General features: G+C 38.8%; 2 protein-coding genes across 3 annotated transcripts in view; both read right to left on the bottom strand.

Moving 5' to 3' along the window:
- The window catches only part of LOC139143849 (ganglioside-induced differentiation-associated protein 1-like), a 52,336-nt gene extending 35,730 nt beyond the window's left edge, over positions 1 to 16,606 (bottom strand). Inside the window, exons 1-5 of one of the 2 annotated variants that reach the window (XM_070714431.1) lie at positions 16,443 to 16,606; positions 13,634 to 13,826; positions 12,713 to 12,884; positions 12,255 to 12,467; positions 9,898 to 10,396 (exon numbers count right to left, since the gene is read on the bottom strand). In XM_070714431.1, the coding sequence (XP_070570532.1) occupies positions 12,715 to 12,884; positions 13,634 to 13,826; positions 16,443 to 16,499 (420 nt within the window). In that variant the 5' untranslated portion in view covers positions 16,500 to 16,606 and the 3' untranslated portion in view covers positions 9,898 to 10,396; positions 12,255 to 12,467; positions 12,713 to 12,714. Of the gene's footprint in view, positions 1 to 9,897; positions 10,397 to 12,254; positions 12,468 to 12,712; positions 12,885 to 13,633; positions 13,827 to 16,442 lie in introns of those variants that run through there. The other variant, XM_070714432.1, reaches the window with a different exon arrangement.
- LOC139143848 (ganglioside-induced differentiation-associated protein 1-like) lies at positions 545 to 6,044 on the bottom strand. Its single transcript, XM_070714430.1, has 5 exons — positions 5,906 to 6,044; positions 4,633 to 4,825; positions 2,467 to 2,637; positions 2,018 to 2,230; positions 545 to 1,048 (listed from the first exon to the last, which is right to left on the bottom strand). Exons 1-5 carry the CDS (start codon positions 5,960 to 5,962, stop codon positions 843 to 845), a joined length of 840 nt encoding a protein of 279 aa, XP_070570531.1. The 5' UTR covers positions 5,963 to 6,044; the 3' UTR covers positions 545 to 842.
- Positions 16,607 to 16,977: the final 371 nt, after the last annotated feature.

Genomic DNA, 16,977 nt, shown 5'->3' with positions numbered 1-16,977 from the left:
GTTGCAGGACCAGAATTCTGGTATATCATCAACAGGAAAAAGAGGGCACAAAGAGGACAGCTAGTAACACTGGAGGGCTGCCTTAAAGGCATCAACTGTACTAGCATGTACAATATCTTCATCTAAATTGTTCCAATGAACAATAGTTCTCGGGAATAAAGAATATTTATAAAGATCTGTATTACTGTGAGGTAACTTGAAACAACGAGTATTCATTGACGCATATCTTTCAACTATGTTATGACAAGTAAAGTCCTTGAATTGTTTTGGTTTGATTGATCTCTTTGGTCTTTCAGGAACAAGGTAAGTGTCAGAACGTATAGCTGGTGTTAAACCCTCTGCAATTTTGAACAAGAACAAAAGGTGGAGATTTTCCTTCTATCTTTAAGCAGAGGGATGTGATTTTCCCTTAGCAAGTTTGTAATTGTACCGGGTTCTCTATCTTTGTAATTATTGGATATAAATCGGACTGCTCTATTTTGTATACGTTCAAGTTTGTCAATGCTCATCTGCTGAAATGGATCCATATAATTGCGCCATACTCCAATGTAGATCGAACTAGCTTTATTACTTAAAACGTCTGACAAACAAAGTTTTGGGCATGTCAGCCGCTAGAGGGAGGACATCACTACACTAAAATTGGTTTCGGATGGATGCCTACTTTGAAACACAAGTCAAAATTTTTGCACTACAATGTTAAACCAACAGCGGGATATATTTCAAGGCTTTTCTCCTGTTCTGCTTTTTTACATTATAAATCATTACAATGAAAAATTGTGGGGTTGCCATCGAAATGAATCATACTTTTCTATTTAAACGGAAAATTTCGGCACTTGCTGAATTTACTTAGTAAGCTGAAAGTTGAAAGTCGGCAGAGCCTGTGCACACTCCTCTCTCCTCAGCATCCATTCATAATAAGCCGACAAATGGGGGCGCTGTCCATCCGTCCAGAAGAGTTTTGCCATCCCGTACTGCTTCATTCGATGCATCAGAACAATCAGAAATATGTCGGCTGCACTGACATCTTTTCCGCAGAGAAAACTGTTTCCTGTAGATAGCAAAACAAAAGCAAGGTTTTTATATCATACTCAAAGTGTCATGAACATAAGGTGATGACTTGTGATTAGTTTCAACCTTGTCGGTCATTTGTTATCTGTAATCACGGAGGGACCGTGTTACAATACATTAAATGACATGACCAAGCACGTTACGGAGTCGGAAAGAGTTGGGTGTATACAGAACATATGGCTAGAGGCCCGAGGAACACCCTTGTGGTTCGTATACCAAAGTTTATGTCGAGCAATCTTAAATAATCGCTTTCCTTGGGCCCTTCAGTAAGGCTGCGTTTACATAATTCGTAATGGTTGGGTGGATGGAGGAATTCGAGGGGAATTTGAAAGTTCTGTGGTTAGTAGAAGGGTGGGTTTTTAACGGTTTGCACTGGATATGCAGGGATTGGACATTATGATAAATGTTTGGCCAAGTATAGAGTAGGGGTGAACATTTTAGATCATATAGAGGGGTGGGATTTCAAATGTCTTTTGGGGTATTGTGGGGAATTCATCTAAAACGAATTAAGATTATAACATCTCAATTCCTCCAGTCTCTCTCGGTATTTGTAAATACAGCATAATCACACAACACAATGCCAACTCAAGGACTCGGATTTAATACGGGGGATGAGGAGGAGGCGGAGGCGGCGTGCGGTGGATAAACTCGAATTTCAATCCACGCACAAGATTTACACATCGATAATAGGCGATGCGCCAATAGTGGAACAAGTTACACATGACTTAAATTTTCCTTTAATTTAATGTAATCATACTTTAAACTATTGATTTTACTTCTTGTCTTCCTCTGAACGTTTTATGTTTGTTTTTGGGGGTTTTTTTTTTTGCAGTACAGCAATTATGATGCCGTGTGAATCGTTGTCCTCGATTAATTAATAAAGGCAATTTCAACGACGAAATCAAAGTCTATTTTGATCAGAAACTTCTGAGAAACGTGACTGACAGACCATCAGGATATCTGTGCTTAGTCTTCTTCAATTCGTCTTCAACTTCAGACATCAGCCTGTCAGCCCATGAAAGCGTGTCTTTGAAGTCGCTCTCGCTCGGTGAATCCCATCGGTTCTTTTCTTTGTATTCAATCAGTTGCTCGTAGACGGTTCTCAAGTCGGGATGCTCTTTCGCCAGCTTCATTGCTTTATTGGGAACTTCTTCGTTGCTCACTATATGTTAATGAAAAATCAGGCAATGAACGTATCACAGCGCGGATCTGCTCTTCACAGAGCCATTCCGTGATGAACAAGTTTAATTTGACATAATTGGGACAATATCGATCTACTTGTTGATCATTGTGTTGATTTGGTATTATTCGAGAATGCGCAGATCCTTTGCGGCATTATGAAACACACTTTAGCGGTGATTAGTAAATTCTGTAAGTCTACTTTTTATCGACTCTTACCTTTAACCATCTTCTCCATTCGTCCTGGAGGAAAATTCGGGGGTTCTGGAACGAGGTGAGGATGTCGTACACAGCCAGCCATGATGGAACGAACCGTGATTGAATCAGCAAAGTCTCGAAAGTACATCACTCTTTTCCTTTCATCTGCATCGTCCGGATGTAAGTGTTTTGCTGGAACGAAATTGAATTGTGGAATTATAATAAACAAGTTTTTTACAAGTCACGGACAAACAGTTATGGTCATTGCTAGCACTGATGTTCTCATTTCAACCACTCTATACTGTCTCGAGGCGTATGGGCGTACGGGCGTTCTCAGCCTCAGTCAGTAAGATATTGTGGCGCCCTCATAAGGTTGTGCGTTCCGAAGCTGACTTCTGTTTCGGTTGTGAGTAACTGTGGTTGCCCCCACGCGCTAAACTAGGGGAAGGACATGGACGTACAGTGTCACATTTGACTTGATTACTGTACAAAACTGCATCGTCCATTAAGTTAAAACACATTTATGAAAAACAATACTCGACAAACAACAACATTGTGTTTTAACCTTGGAAAAACTTGCTGAGGGAGCGTTCAGTTATTACGGCCGGGGTGGGCCGGCAAAATCCAGGGGGTCACCTTAAATTTGAAAACTGCCAAGGGAGGGTCATGTATTTTTCAAACAGCTCAGAGGGGGTCACTTAATTTACATAAGTATCCGTCCCGTCAAAAAGCAGTTTCAGTGTTCAGAAATATTCTTGGAGATAAATATGATTCACTGCATGATTTCATTCTCTGAAGTCATTTAACTGTAAATCTGAACAAAATTTATCTGTCACATGACCATCTTGGCTAGGCAACTCTTAGGCTTGTCTAATCGTAAACCGAGCTCACTGAGGGCAATGAACAATTCCTGTTACTTACATATTAGAGATATAGCAAGTTTTGTCAGGGAAATTATTTAACAGTTACCTGTAGACTACTAGTACCATGAAAAGTGAAATTATACTTTTAGGTGAAATTCCAATATCAAAGTTGTTGTCAACATCTGGACTTTCAAATACCCAATTTGAATCAAGTACATTTGTATCAATTATCAAACACGTATAAAAGCACAAATTAATTTAGTCTAGCATTGTAAAAAAAATTATTCATAGTTTTCTCAGGTAGACTTCAATGTATAGTGAATTAACATTTTGGTGAAATTCCAAAACCCAATTTCTTGATCACATATCAACCTTTAACCATCCTAGTCTAACTAAGTACTTTAAAATGAATTATCAAATGTCCATAAATACACTGATTTAGATAGTTTTGAATTGGAAAAAAATTATTCATAGTTTTCTCATAGACTACCATGTATAATGGATGGACGTTTTCAGTGAAATTCCAAAATCAGATTTCTTTTACACATAAATGCACCTTTAACCATCATATTCTAATCCAGTACAATTATGTTAATTATTCAATGTCTATAAATGCACAAGTGAAGCAAGTTTTTCATCGGAAAAAAATATTCACAAATCATCATAGATTCCCATGTATAGTGGATGAACATTTTAGGTGAAATTCTAAAGTCAATTTTTTTTCTCCACATACCAGTTGTAACAACCCTATTCTGATTAAGTACTTTTATGTCAATTATTAAATATCTATAAATGCATAGACATAGTTTTGTATTGAAAAAGTATTACATAGTTTCCTCATAGACTACCATGTATAGTGAATCATTATTATCAACAGCTGATTATCAATTAAATCCAAATTTCAAATTTTTTTACACACACAAGCTTGCGCAAAAATATTGCGATCCACCTGTAATTTCTGTCCAATCCCGTTGAGGGGTAATTTCAAAATTATAGCAAGTCAGAAGGGGAAATTTGAACATGAACACCTTGTGAGTTTGTAAGGAGGGTCATTTGAAAAAATCTGAGAATCTTTTTTCGGGGATTCTATCGGCCCCCCCCCCCCCTCCAGAGGTGTATGTGTGTGCAGCTTTACTCAAGCACTGTGGGGGAGGGGTCATGAAATTTTTGTCATCTTAAAAGGGGGCCATTAATTATTTGTGCAATGGGTAGGGGGGTTCACTTATTTTCACTGACGTGCAGGAAGAATTTACCGGCCCAGCCCCGGCCATAATAACTGAACGCTCCCTAAACGGTTATGTCTTGACGAAAATATGATACTCACTGTCCGGAAAAGCCTGGTCGAGGTAGTCCAAAATTCTGGGAGTCTGTGTGATGACTCTGTCACCGTGAGTGATGATGGGTATTTGACCAACGGGATTCAGTTTGATAAACCATGGATCAACGAAGGCCATGTCAGCCGCGGAAACGATTTTGATATCATGGTCGATTCCTTTCTCAAGGAGAGCCAATCTTGCCTTCAAAAACAAGTTAACCAATGACAATGACGAAAACAAAAACAAACAAAGAATACCTTTCATACGAAGAGGCCTGAAACGTTTGATATATTGTTCTTTTTGTTTCGTAGGACAGGTTTGTTTCCATTCATGTCCCTTGAGTGTCTCTCCTAATCATCGTTTTTGCTAGCCGTTACAGGAGCTTCGAATCTGAACAGACGCCGTGTGACTTTATTTCTGCAGTGTACGCACGACTAAATTGTAATTTGTCCATTTTTAGACGGCTTGTGTGGCGACAGTGGCAACAACATCGGACCTTTGCATTATGAGCGTAGAAAGTTACGCATGTATAATACAAGATCGCCGATTGGCTGAGGAGTTTCGACGATGGGAACCTAGAGTTCTACCGTGTGTGTAACATGTCATAGGTAACTGCGTGAGTAACACAGCTACGGTGCTGATGGTTCATTCAGTCGCGTTTTCTCAGCCGTTGAAACATGCGTCGTATGAACGTTGTTATATCAAATTTATACGTTTAATACATGATTGCTACAAGTTGAAACGATGATATGGGAATTCACGAACGATACTCAAGAACGCGAGCGCTTTGGTCTCACTAAAATCTTGGTGCATCTTTTCACGGCTAATAGGTGGGCAACCCACACCGGCGTACTGTCCAATCGTGGCTTTCACTTACCCCACAGTTAGAAACACTTAACACTGTTTTCTTCCACAATGTATTTCATTTAACTAGATCGTCGAATGTCAGATAGTACGAAGTATTCCTTCATCGCAATTTGCTTTCCCGATTTTCCCGATTCTGTGAGGGGGAGGGGTGGGCTGATAAAATATAACCTCGTGTTGTAAGGGCCATGCAACGTAGGGGAGAGGCGCCTACCCGAATAAATACGGCCAACTATGTCAAGGTTCAAGAAACGTCTGTATTGTGTGTAAATCAGTCAGAAAGCTGGGCAGGTAACTGCAGTGCGGTAGCTGGAGGTGCCCCAAGGAATTTAACTTTGAAAAGCAAATCCTCGAGCTACTATACTGCAGCAGGTAATGGAAGAAAGGGGATCGTTCGAGCAACTCTTAATTACATACCCTCTGTGAGTAGTAAGAAATCTTATCGTAGTATAGCGTAAGCTTGGCTTCACCCATGTTCTTCGTCAGTCTGTTCCGCAGCTGCGCTAGCCTACGCAAGATGCTGAATGTTTTATAGTCCAGTTCGAGTCAGCCTCGACAACCTTCGTGTTACCGTCGTGTTACGGTAAGAAGTCATAGGTCGTGCAACGGCACGCTTGATCAGACTCAGAGTGACACTGTGACCCATTTAAGCAACACTAATATGACTTTTAGAAATTTGAGAGCTATCTGGCATCCAGATTTACGTATGCAAAACTCAGTCATTTTCCAAATCTACAAGCAAAATTTGAACGCTTTCGCCTAGTGAAAGGATATGCCTACACCTTTTTTGAAATTTCATCATTTGAATGAATCAGGATAGGTTAAACCTTAGAACCGGCAGAAGAAATCGTGGCTGCTAATATCACAACAGATAAACAAAAACAAGGTCAAAATGTTACAGTTGGAAATCTTTTCGAAAGAGAACAAGAATTAGCCATGTTACATTGTAATTGCTACGGAGATACAGCCATCTTTGTGTCGGGCGAAACTCGACACTTAAAGGGACAAAGTCGGCCATTTTCTACAATTTTTTCTATGGCAAAAATCCCCAGTCAAATCAATAGGCGACCCAAATAGTGACCATAGAAGGCTTCCAAGATATATATAACCGCTTTCTTGCTCGTTTACGTCAAGGGTCAATGATTGTCTGCGCGTCTACGCGATTTGAATTTTAGCCACCATGGTTGAACCCCATCAAATAACGAATTACTACGCACAGTACTACACGTCATCGTTAGGAAGAGTGCGTAAGGGGTCTGTGACCTTCACAGAAACGTAAGCACAATGGATAACTAGGAATACACGCATAAACAAACTACTGTAAAATGTTGAAACTTAAAAGGGCATATTTGCTTGTTAGTTTAACTATCGAATGACACGGACTGTGAAACAGAAATAAAATCATTGACCCAATGGTTCTATGATAAAACTAAAACGATGTAAGATTGCTATGATGATAGTGAAACAGGTGCAGAGTAATACATTTTCCTTTTTTTCTGCATTATTTGGTAAACATATATTGATATATCTAAATCTTCGTAGACTTTTAAGATATAAGCAAATTCCGTGTTTGTTCACTGCATGAAAACCCAATAATACTTAATGTATTAGCATGGATTATTGCCTGTATTTTAGCTGAAGAGTGCATATACAGATGAATACAGTCAATAATCCATCGCTTGTATTCAGCAAGCCTGTATTCATGTGGATTCATATGAATTCACATGTATTATTCCATAATACAGGTAACTCATTAGTGTGAATTTATCTGTATTATTGCGTTTTCACGCAGTGGTTTTTTTTCAAACATGACATGATCACTTGTTGAATTTTGAAACGTCGCACCCAGAAATGCGACTGAACATCGGTGATATCGTGACACCGCCGAGTACTATACATCGATACTGCTCACGATTGTTAGTTACCTATTGACACACAAAATCTGTTCGATGTTATTGAACGGTGCATCTCTCTGATTATTTTTCAATTATTTGTGTCAGTTGAAAGGTATTGCATGACGTGTCACTGTGTGTGTTTTTTCACAAGCGGATGCTCACAGCAGTGAACAGCCGAATTAATGGTAAAGACCATTTATTCTTTCTCGCGATTTTTTTTTGTCGTGTCTAAAACCGGGGTCGAGTATATGCATGGTCATTCATTCATTTAGTGTCTTTCAACATCTCAAACAATATGAATAGTGTCTCGTATCAAACAAAATTCATGAAAACTAGCCGACTTTGTCCCTTTAATGTACTGCAGCTTACGTCTACACTTAACAAAAAAACAGATTTAAGATTCCAGATGATGCTACGTGTAAAGATACCCTCCTCGTCGTTTGGTTTAATGCTACTTCATGAGTTCAACACACTTCCATAAAACTGCGTATTCTTACATGGAATCAGATCTCGTAAAAACGGAGTGTTGTGCAAAGGGCTTAAAAAGACACGCGGGATAGTTTTTTTTTTCCAACATGCCACTCCACAGTTTACAAAACGTGGTATCCACATGAATTGAAAAGACTTTACCTCCGGGCTAAATATTGCCATGTGACATTCGACAAGCATCCACTGTTAACAGTTGCAAGCATAAATTAAAGACTCGGTTGTTTGCCAAGCCACAGGGACTGTGGCAAAACCATGTAATGTACACCGACATAACCGCGCCGCTGAGAATAACATTGCTTATTGATTTGGCGCGTGTAAACATTTTGATTGATTGATTGATTGATTGATTGGTGTTACAACCACCGGAATTGAAAGGGGAGCTAATCCCTTACTTTTTAATCGCCTGATCCGTTTAGTGATAAAATAATAAATTAATTTGTCCACTCCTTGCAGTACATTATTCGATACGACGATGTTTAATGTTTAATAGTTTTCGATAACGCTTTTTCTACAATGAAATATTAAAAAGCGCTTTACAACAAGTAAATAATACCAAATATACAATGAATAAAAATCATTGATGATCATTGGCGCTAGGTGTATTAGCATCGACAAGCCAAGTGAATTTACGGACAAAACTTCACTATAGAAAGTTAACTCTCTGTTTCTTCATGTATATAAACTATTCTCAAATTTTTACAAATTTTTGGCTGTGAGTTTAATATTAGTGCACTTTAAGGTAGAATGCGCCTCGGGGGCAGATATTCGGACTCTCAAACTTTTACAATTCTTTTCTAATCTACCACTTGTGGGGTTCATTTTAAAGCTCTTGGTATACGTAAACCTTTCACCGTCTTAGTTTTTCGAAAATCGACTTTTTTTACCCATATTTAGGGATAACGGACATTTTCAAGGTCAAGTATCGGTAAATCTCGGGTAATTTGTTTCTCTAGTACCAAAATTTGCACGGTCCCCCTAATTTATATTCTTGATTTTGAAAGAGTACGGTTGAACGATTCTTTGAGGAAATTTTAAGCGAAAGTTTAAGTCTTTCACTTTCCAAGCGCGTACTACCTTAAACCTGCAGTTCCCTGTTACAACGCTGCCTTACTTCCTACCCACACTGCTTCTGCTTTTTCTATGTCTTGCTGCTTTTTCAAAATCATGCATAATGTCGATTACCTTTATCACAGATTGTTCTTTATGTTCAAAGACATTGTCATCTGCAATCTCCACATGGCATAATAGATGTAAACATTTTACCTCATCACACTAGCGTATTTGCACTCTAGACTTCAACACATAAAATAAACAGCAAGGCGTTATGTTGGCACCCTTGACCAACCCCTCTATTTAATGAAAACAAGTTTGTTATCAAACCATTGTTCCTATTAGACAGAAATTTCGGAAGTAAACTGCTATCGCATACGCGGATTTCTAACAATTACTCTCGTTTATTCTGAATCTGAAAAAAACGTTGCAGGACCAGAATTCTGGTATATCATCAACGGGAAAAAGAGGGCACAAAGGACAGCTAGTAACACTGGAGGGCTGCCTTAAAGGCATCCACCGTACTAGCATGTACAATATCTTCATCTAAATTGTTCCAATGAACAATAGTTCTCGGGAATAAAGAATATTTATAAAGATCTGTATTACTGTGAGGTAACTTGAAACAACGAGTATTCATTGACGCATATCTTTCAACTATGTTATGACAAGTAAAGTCCTTGAATTGTTTTGGTTTGATTGATCTCTTTGGTCTTTCAGGAACAAGGTAAGTGTCAGAACGTATAGCTGGTGTTAAACCCTCTGCAATTTTGAACAAGAACAAAAGGTGGAGATTTTTCCTTCTATCTTTAAGCAGAGGGATGTGATTTTCCCTAAGCAAGTTTGCAATTGTACCGGGTTCTCTATCTTTGTAATTATTGGATATAAATCGGACTGCTCTATTTTGTATACGTTCAAGTTTGTCAACATTCATCTGCTGAAATGGATCCCATATAATTGCTCCATACTCCAATGTAGATCGAACTAGCTTTATTACTCAGAACGTCTGACAAGCAAAGTTTTGGGCATGTCAGCCGCTAGAGGGAGGACATCACTACACTAACATTGGTTTCGGATGGACGCCTACTTTGAAACACAAGCCAAAATTTTTGCACTACAATGTTAAACCAACAGCGGGATGTATTTCAAGGCTTTTCTCCTGTTCTGCTTTTTCACATTATAAATCATTACAATGAAAAATTGTGGGGTTGCCATCGAAATGAATCATACTTTTCTATTCAAACGGAAAATTTCGGCACTTGCTGCTATTACTTTGTAGGCTGAAAGTTGAAGGTTGGCAGAGCCTTTGCGCAAGTCTCTCTCCTCAGCATCCATTCATAATACGCCGACACATGGGGGCGCTGTCCATTCGTCCAGAAGAGTTTTGCCATCCCGTACTGCTTCATTCGGTGCATCAGAACGATCAGAAATATGTCGGCTGCGCTGACATCTTTTCCGCAGAGAAAACTGTCTCCTGTAGACAATAAAACAAAAGCAAGGTTTTTATATCATCCTCAAAGTGTCATGAATATCAAGATCATGACTTGTGATTACTTTCAACCTTGTCGGTCATTTGTTATCTGTAATCACGGAGGGACCGTGTTACAATACATTAATGAATGTTCGCATTTAAGCATAAATTACCAAGCACTTTACAGAGTCGTAGAGAGTAGAGTTTTGATAGATCATATGGCTAGAGTCCCGAGGAATACCCTTGTGGTCCGTATCCGAAAGTTTGTATGGAGCAATCTTTAATAATCGCCTTTGTTGGGGCCCTTCAGTAAGGCTGCATTTACATATTGATGGGTGGGGGAGGAATTCGAGGGGGATTTGAGGGTTCTGTGGTTTGTAGAGGGATGGGTTATGAACGGTTTGCACTGGATGTAGGGATGGTATCTGAAAATATTTTGGTTCCCTATTTTTTTTATTTTTAAATTCCACAGTATCTTTAGTAATTTAATAAAAATGAAGGAACAACATTCTTATTTTTATTCTACTATACAGTTCCACTGTACAATAATTGCACTAAAACATTCCTTTTTAAAATTCATCTCTGAGAACAGTCTTCAGAAAGTTTCAAAATTACTCTTAAAATTCACAAAACTTCCCATTAAAAATTTCAAAACTTGTTTCAGAAAGTGTGCAAAAGTGTTCAAAATAGCCTTAAATACCCATAAAATCTCAAAGGGACCAACAGGGACACCCTTGGACACACTCTGTAGAGATGGCAAATTCCACTCTCGCGAGCTGTCCCATACAGATATGGTGTAAAACAAAATATTTGAGTTAATACAAAGCGCCAAAATGCTGAAAAATATTTCAAAATGCTGGTTTAATACAGTTGGCTCAGTAAATGTTTGGCAAATTAATAGTGGGGGTAAACATTTTTGATCATATAGAGGGGTAGGATTTGAAATGTCTTTTGGGGTATTTTGGAGAATCTAAAACGAATTAAGATTAACATCGCAATTCCTTCAGTCTCCCTCGGTATGTCTTTGTAAATCCAGCATAATCACACAACACAACGCCAACTCAAGGACTCGGATTACGGAGGAGGAAAAGGAGACGGCACCATGCCCCCCTTCCCTGGATGAGGTGCGGAACCAAATCCACGATCAAAGAATGGTGTGTTCGAGACCGGCGAGTGGCAAGAGTTGCGGACAACAGTTGCGGACTCACTAGCAAAGGACAGAGACTTTCGAGCAAGCGTGTTGTCGTGCCGCACTTTAACAAGTCACTGCACTCCCCACTATAGTGCAGATGATTATGCATTTCTCGCCTATTCGATGATGGAGTAAATGAAATTTTTAAAACAAAACGAAACGTGATAGACCACTTAATCTCCTTATATGATCAGAACATTACGTGTCCATTTCATGTTATGTTTACATGATCCAAATCTGTCCATTTTAAACCACTTTAAGAGACCTGAAGCAATGAACCAGACACCGCTATGAGGTTAACATTAAAAGTACATTACGCAGTTCCGACGTGCTTGGATAAAACTCAAACTCCAATCCACGCACAAGATTTGCACATCGATAAAAGGCGATGCGCCAATAGTGGAACAAGCTACACATGACTTAAATTTTCCTCTAATTTAATGCAATCATGCTATTGATTTTACTTCTTCTCTTCCTCTAAACGTTTTTTGTTTGTGTTTTTTGTGTGTGTTTTTTTGGTTTTGGTTTTTGTTTTTTGTTTTGTTTTTGCAATACAGCAATCATGATGCTGTGTGAATCGTTGTCGTAGACTCATTAATAAAGGCAATGTCCACAACGAAATCACAGTCTATTTTGATCAGAAACTTCTAAGAAAAGTGACTGACAGACCATCAGGATATCTGTGTTTAATTTTCTTCAGTTCATCTTCAACTTTAGACATCAGTCGGTCAGCCCTTGAAAGAGTGTCTTTGAAGTCGCCCTCACTCGGTGAATCCCATCGGTTCTTTTCTTTGTATTCAATCAGTTGCTCGTAGACGGTTCTCAACTCGGGGTGCTCTTTCGCCAACTTCGCTGCTTTATTGGGAGCGTCTTCGTTACTCACTGTATGTGAATGAAAATCAGGAAATGAAAGTATTGCACGCCGCGGACCTGCTTCCCAGAGAGCTATTCCATGGCGCATAAATTTATTTTAATGTAACTGGGAAATTTCGCTCTTTTCACCACTTTTTGATTTTATGTTCAGGCGGGAAGGCTGCAATGTCGTACAGGATTATGAAACTAATGAAACACTTTAGCAAAGCTTCGTTAAAAATCTTTAATACGTCTTACAGACTTTGAACTCTTACTTTTAACAATCATCTCTATTCGTCCCGGAGGAAAATTCGCGGAGTCTGGAACGAGGTGAGGATGTCGTACACACCCGAGCCATGATGGAACGAACCGTGATTGAATCAGCGAAGTCTCGAAAGTACATCACTCTTTTCCTTTCATCTGCATCGTCTGGATGTAAGCGATTTGCTGCAACGAAATTGAATTGTGGAAGTTAAGGTAGAATGTGCCCCGAGGACAGATATTCAGACTCTCAAACTTTTACAATATTTTTTGCCTACTATTTGTTATTTTGAAGCTTATGTAGTAAAGAAACGTTTCACTCGGCTAAGTTGTTTTAAAATTGGGAATTTTGATTTTTCCTACAGACATACAACGGGAATAGCGGCCATTTCAATCTCAAATATATCGGTAAATATTGGATACTTTGTTTCTCTAGTACCAAACTTTGTGCGATGACCCCTGAATTTTATTCTTGAATTTGAAAGTGACTAGTCAAAAACTTGCTTGACGAAAGGTAGAGCAACAGTTTCATTCTTTCAATTTCGAGGGGTAAACTACCTCAACAAGTTTTTTTACTGAAAAGTTCGTATATAGGGTTCTCACTTTAAGTTCTTTCTCAGCGGAACAGACCAATTTTTGACAAAGTTCTCAGCCAAGAGGCACAAGTAACATTGTACGTCCAGAAAACTTTTGTACGGGTTGAATAAATGTGGTTGCGCTCATTCGATCACCACATTGGCATATAGCGAATCGATGTGAAGAATGCTCCAAAAGACGTGCAACGTTATATTTGGCTGCGCCTCTGTAAAACTGCATAACACGAAGTTAAGACCGTCTATTATAACAAACATGTTCCTATTACAATGCAAAATTGTCTATAAAAGATTTAAAGTAACTATTAAAACGATCTAGACATACAATACTATGGTACTCACCATCAGGAAAAGCCTGATCAAGGTATTCTAGAATTCTGGGAGTTTCGGTGATGACTTTGTCGCCGTGAGTGACAATGGGTATTTGGCCAGCGGGATTCAGTTTGATAAACCATGGATCAACGAAGGCCATATCAGCAACGGAAACGATTTTGGTGTCGCAGTCGATTCCTTTCTCGGCGAGAGCCAAAATTGCCTTTAAACGTAAATTTAACAAACGATAACAATAACAATGAGAAGGACGACAAAGACAACAGTAATAACAACAGTAAGCAGAACAAGAATAAGAATAAAAAATTCTTGAATATAATTTTTCAAACGAGCAACAGCATTGTAACTTTTGATATTTCTGTTTGCTTTATAAGACACAAATTATTTCTGGCAACATGGTTAATAGTATCGTAGGATCGTGGGTCACAACTTTACATTTTCTACAAAATGATAGATCAAGCGTCAAAAGTTATGCTCGTGTTATGATATCAATCTAACCTTAGTAGGGTTCATTACTTTAGGTCAATGTCTCAAATTTCCCACCGTCAAAAATATAAATTTTGCATGTATTCACATCTAGACATAGAGGTACTTAAATGTTTACCGCTGGCCATGGGGATTTTGTCGGGAAAATTATTTTCAACACTGATCCCTTGATTAATCTAGGAACATCTATACTCAGGAAAATGGTAATTGTGATAGGGAATTTAAATGGGAAATTTAAATGGGGAAGCCGAATTTTTGTAGTACCATCTCGCTTGGCAAAACACAAGAGGTACCACCCTGGATCGTGTTGCTTCCTGAATAATCGACACGAACACTGGAAAAATTACGATAAATGAAAAGATTGAATACGGAAGCCTAAATCGAGCACTTACAAACACTGACTTCGCTGCAAGGATTAAGTTACCTAAACACAGGGAATAAATTAGAAGGAAGTAGAGTGGACGAGTGGAGTCTTGTATTGCGAGGTACTTTTGTAGGGAGACAACTCGACGATTGCTTTGTTGATTGGAACACAGTCCCTTCTAGGCTCAGTTTCAGGTTCCAGTCTTCTTCCTCGCTTGTTTTTGTTCTGTTCTATACTCTCGCCTCCTGCGTCTTCCTCTTCCTCCTCGATAGTCTTTCCGCCCCCCCCCTCCCTCCACCTGCTGGACTCCCTTTGTTTCTTCCCACTTGTCTTCACCTGGCATGTTACGAATATTAAGTGGAGTGGGTACCTTTTTTTTATTTTTTTATTGGCTTTCAGAAAAAGAAAGCAAAACAAAAATTACAGAAAAGAAAAAAAACTAACAAAAAAAACCCAAAAAAAGCAGGACAGTGCTTCGGTTTAAAATCTCAAAATATTCTAATCGCAAAATACTTGATTTTGACCATTTTGAATCTGTGTCATCCTTATAAAAAAAACTTAATTTATATTTATGTTTTTCTACTGTTATTCTTTCTTGTACCCATATTGTAAATTGTCGAATCTTTGGTATTATGTGCAATCTTCTGCAATCATATATGTATTTCTTACCTAAAATTACTAAAACATTAACAGTGAATGTATCATCTTTCGTTATAATTCCAAAGATAACATTCTCTGGAATCAGTGTTATTGGAATATTACAATTTTTCAGCAAAAGCGATTCTACATCACTCCAAAATTGAAGAATATATTTGCACTCAAGTGGAGTGGGTACTTTACGAACATCAATTGAAGTGGCCAGCGGTAATCATTGTAATATCTCTATGTGAAGGCATATTTTCGATGGTAGGATGAGATTTTGATCTGAAGTAAGGAACCGATGAGGGCGACTATGAAGATGATGATTATGATAATTATGTAATTTTCAGCGAAGTTATTATAGTGCTTTCACACTACTTCAACAGGTCGAAGCTTTTGATGAAAAAAGAATGGTTTAATCGTTTAAATTCACATATATCCACTGTACGTACCACCCTTTCTTTTGAATTATTTTTTCTCCAGTCCAATTTCATAATCATGTTCCGCCACAGTTTTCTGGCGAATGAAATAACTGGACCACCGGCTCGTAAAATTCGACAAAAATGCAACTTCTTGCACATTTGGACAGTAATGATAGCCTGCCCCAAGTAACGATATGACAATTTGTGATGCCAAACTTCCACTCGGCAGAAAATACGATTATGTCCCCATCAGACTCGCGCACATTATTATATTTGCACGGAGCTGGTATTCTTTGCGACTCTAAGTGTTGCAGAACGTTCCCATTTATAATCCGTATCGGATATCGGTGGTTTGTGACCTCTTGCTCCACACCAGTTCGCAAGGTCATTGCAGGTGAGTTGGTAAACAGGCCGAGTTTGTCGGAATTTTTTAGCCACGGACCGAGATGCCACATAACCAGGTTGTTGAAAAATCTTCATGTCTTTTATATGAGTATATTGCGTTCAAGCAATACGTGGTATGCCTGAATGTAATCTGTGCTAATTAATATACTCTGATGAATTATACCTTGAGGCCAACCTGCATTCAGTGCGCTAATCTACAAGAGAATAGGCAAGCTTTAATATGCGAAAAACTTTCTCTGGATTTTGCATCCATGACTTGCGAAACAATGTCAATGGAGCACAAGCGACTCGACCTTCTATCAACAGTGTGGACCTACTCTGTCTGATTTAGGTCACAAGGTCCAAGCTTTCTGTATGTCTATAGATTGGTTGGCACACTTTGCAGATAGTAGCTGCAGCAGAGAAGCTCGAGGTGTTGCATGGGTCGGGCGGTAAAACCTCGAGCTACTATACTGCAGCTGTAGGCAGGTAATGGAAAAGAGAGAAATCGTTATGAATTACATACCCTCTGTGAGTAGTAAGAAATGTTATCATAGTACAGCGTAAGCTTGGCTCCAGCCATGTTCTTCGTCAGTCTGTTCCACAGCTGCGATGGTCGATGCAAAAAGGTGAATGTTTGGAGGTCCACGGTAAGCCTTGCCAACCTTAGTGTGCCGTCACGTTACAATCTTGTGGGATGTTGGGAGGTCATGCAATAAAACAAGTCCCTCACGTGAAACATGCCCCGGTGCTAAAAGTGCAGTAAGATAGGGGTTAAACTCAAGTCTGAAACGCGCTTGACAATGATCAGAATGACACTGTGACCCATATTTGACTTTGACCCAACCAACTTTGAGAGCTATCTGTCATCCAGTTTTACAAATGGTTACATGTTGGCGGACGATAAGAAAAATTGCCGTACTTACATATGTAAAGTGACTGTCATTTTACCAAACCTACAACCAAAATTTTAACGCTTTCGCCATGTGAGAAAATGTGCCTACAAAATTATTTTTCAAATTTCATCAAATTTTGAAGGGATCATGATGACTTTAACCTTG

The sequence above is a fragment of the Ptychodera flava genome, chromosome 11 (genome assembly GCF_041260155.1).
Source record: "Ptychodera flava strain L36383 chromosome 11, AS_Pfla_20210202, whole genome shotgun sequence".
Lineage (NCBI taxonomy): Eukaryota > Metazoa > Hemichordata > Enteropneusta > Ptychoderidae > Ptychodera > Ptychodera flava.
The sequence above is the reverse complement of the archived record's forward strand: the minus strand, read 5'-3'. Positions and strand labels throughout refer to the sequence as shown.

What these genes read in the sequence shown, in the direction of transcription:
- LOC139143848 (XM_070714430.1), bottom strand. Translation starts at nt 5,962, where the DNA reads ATGGGTGAAGCCAAGCTTACGCTATACTACGATAAGATTTCTTACTAC. An exon ending in TTTCTTACTACTCACAGAGG is followed by an intron (nt 4,826 to 5,905) that starts GTATGTAATTAA and finishes TTGTTTTTGAAG; the next exon opens with GCAAGATTGGCTCTCCTTGA. An exon ending in CGACCAGGCTTTTCCGGACA is followed by an intron (nt 2,638 to 4,632) that starts GTGAGTATCATA and finishes ATTTCGTTCCAG; the next exon opens with CAAAACACTTACATCCGGAC.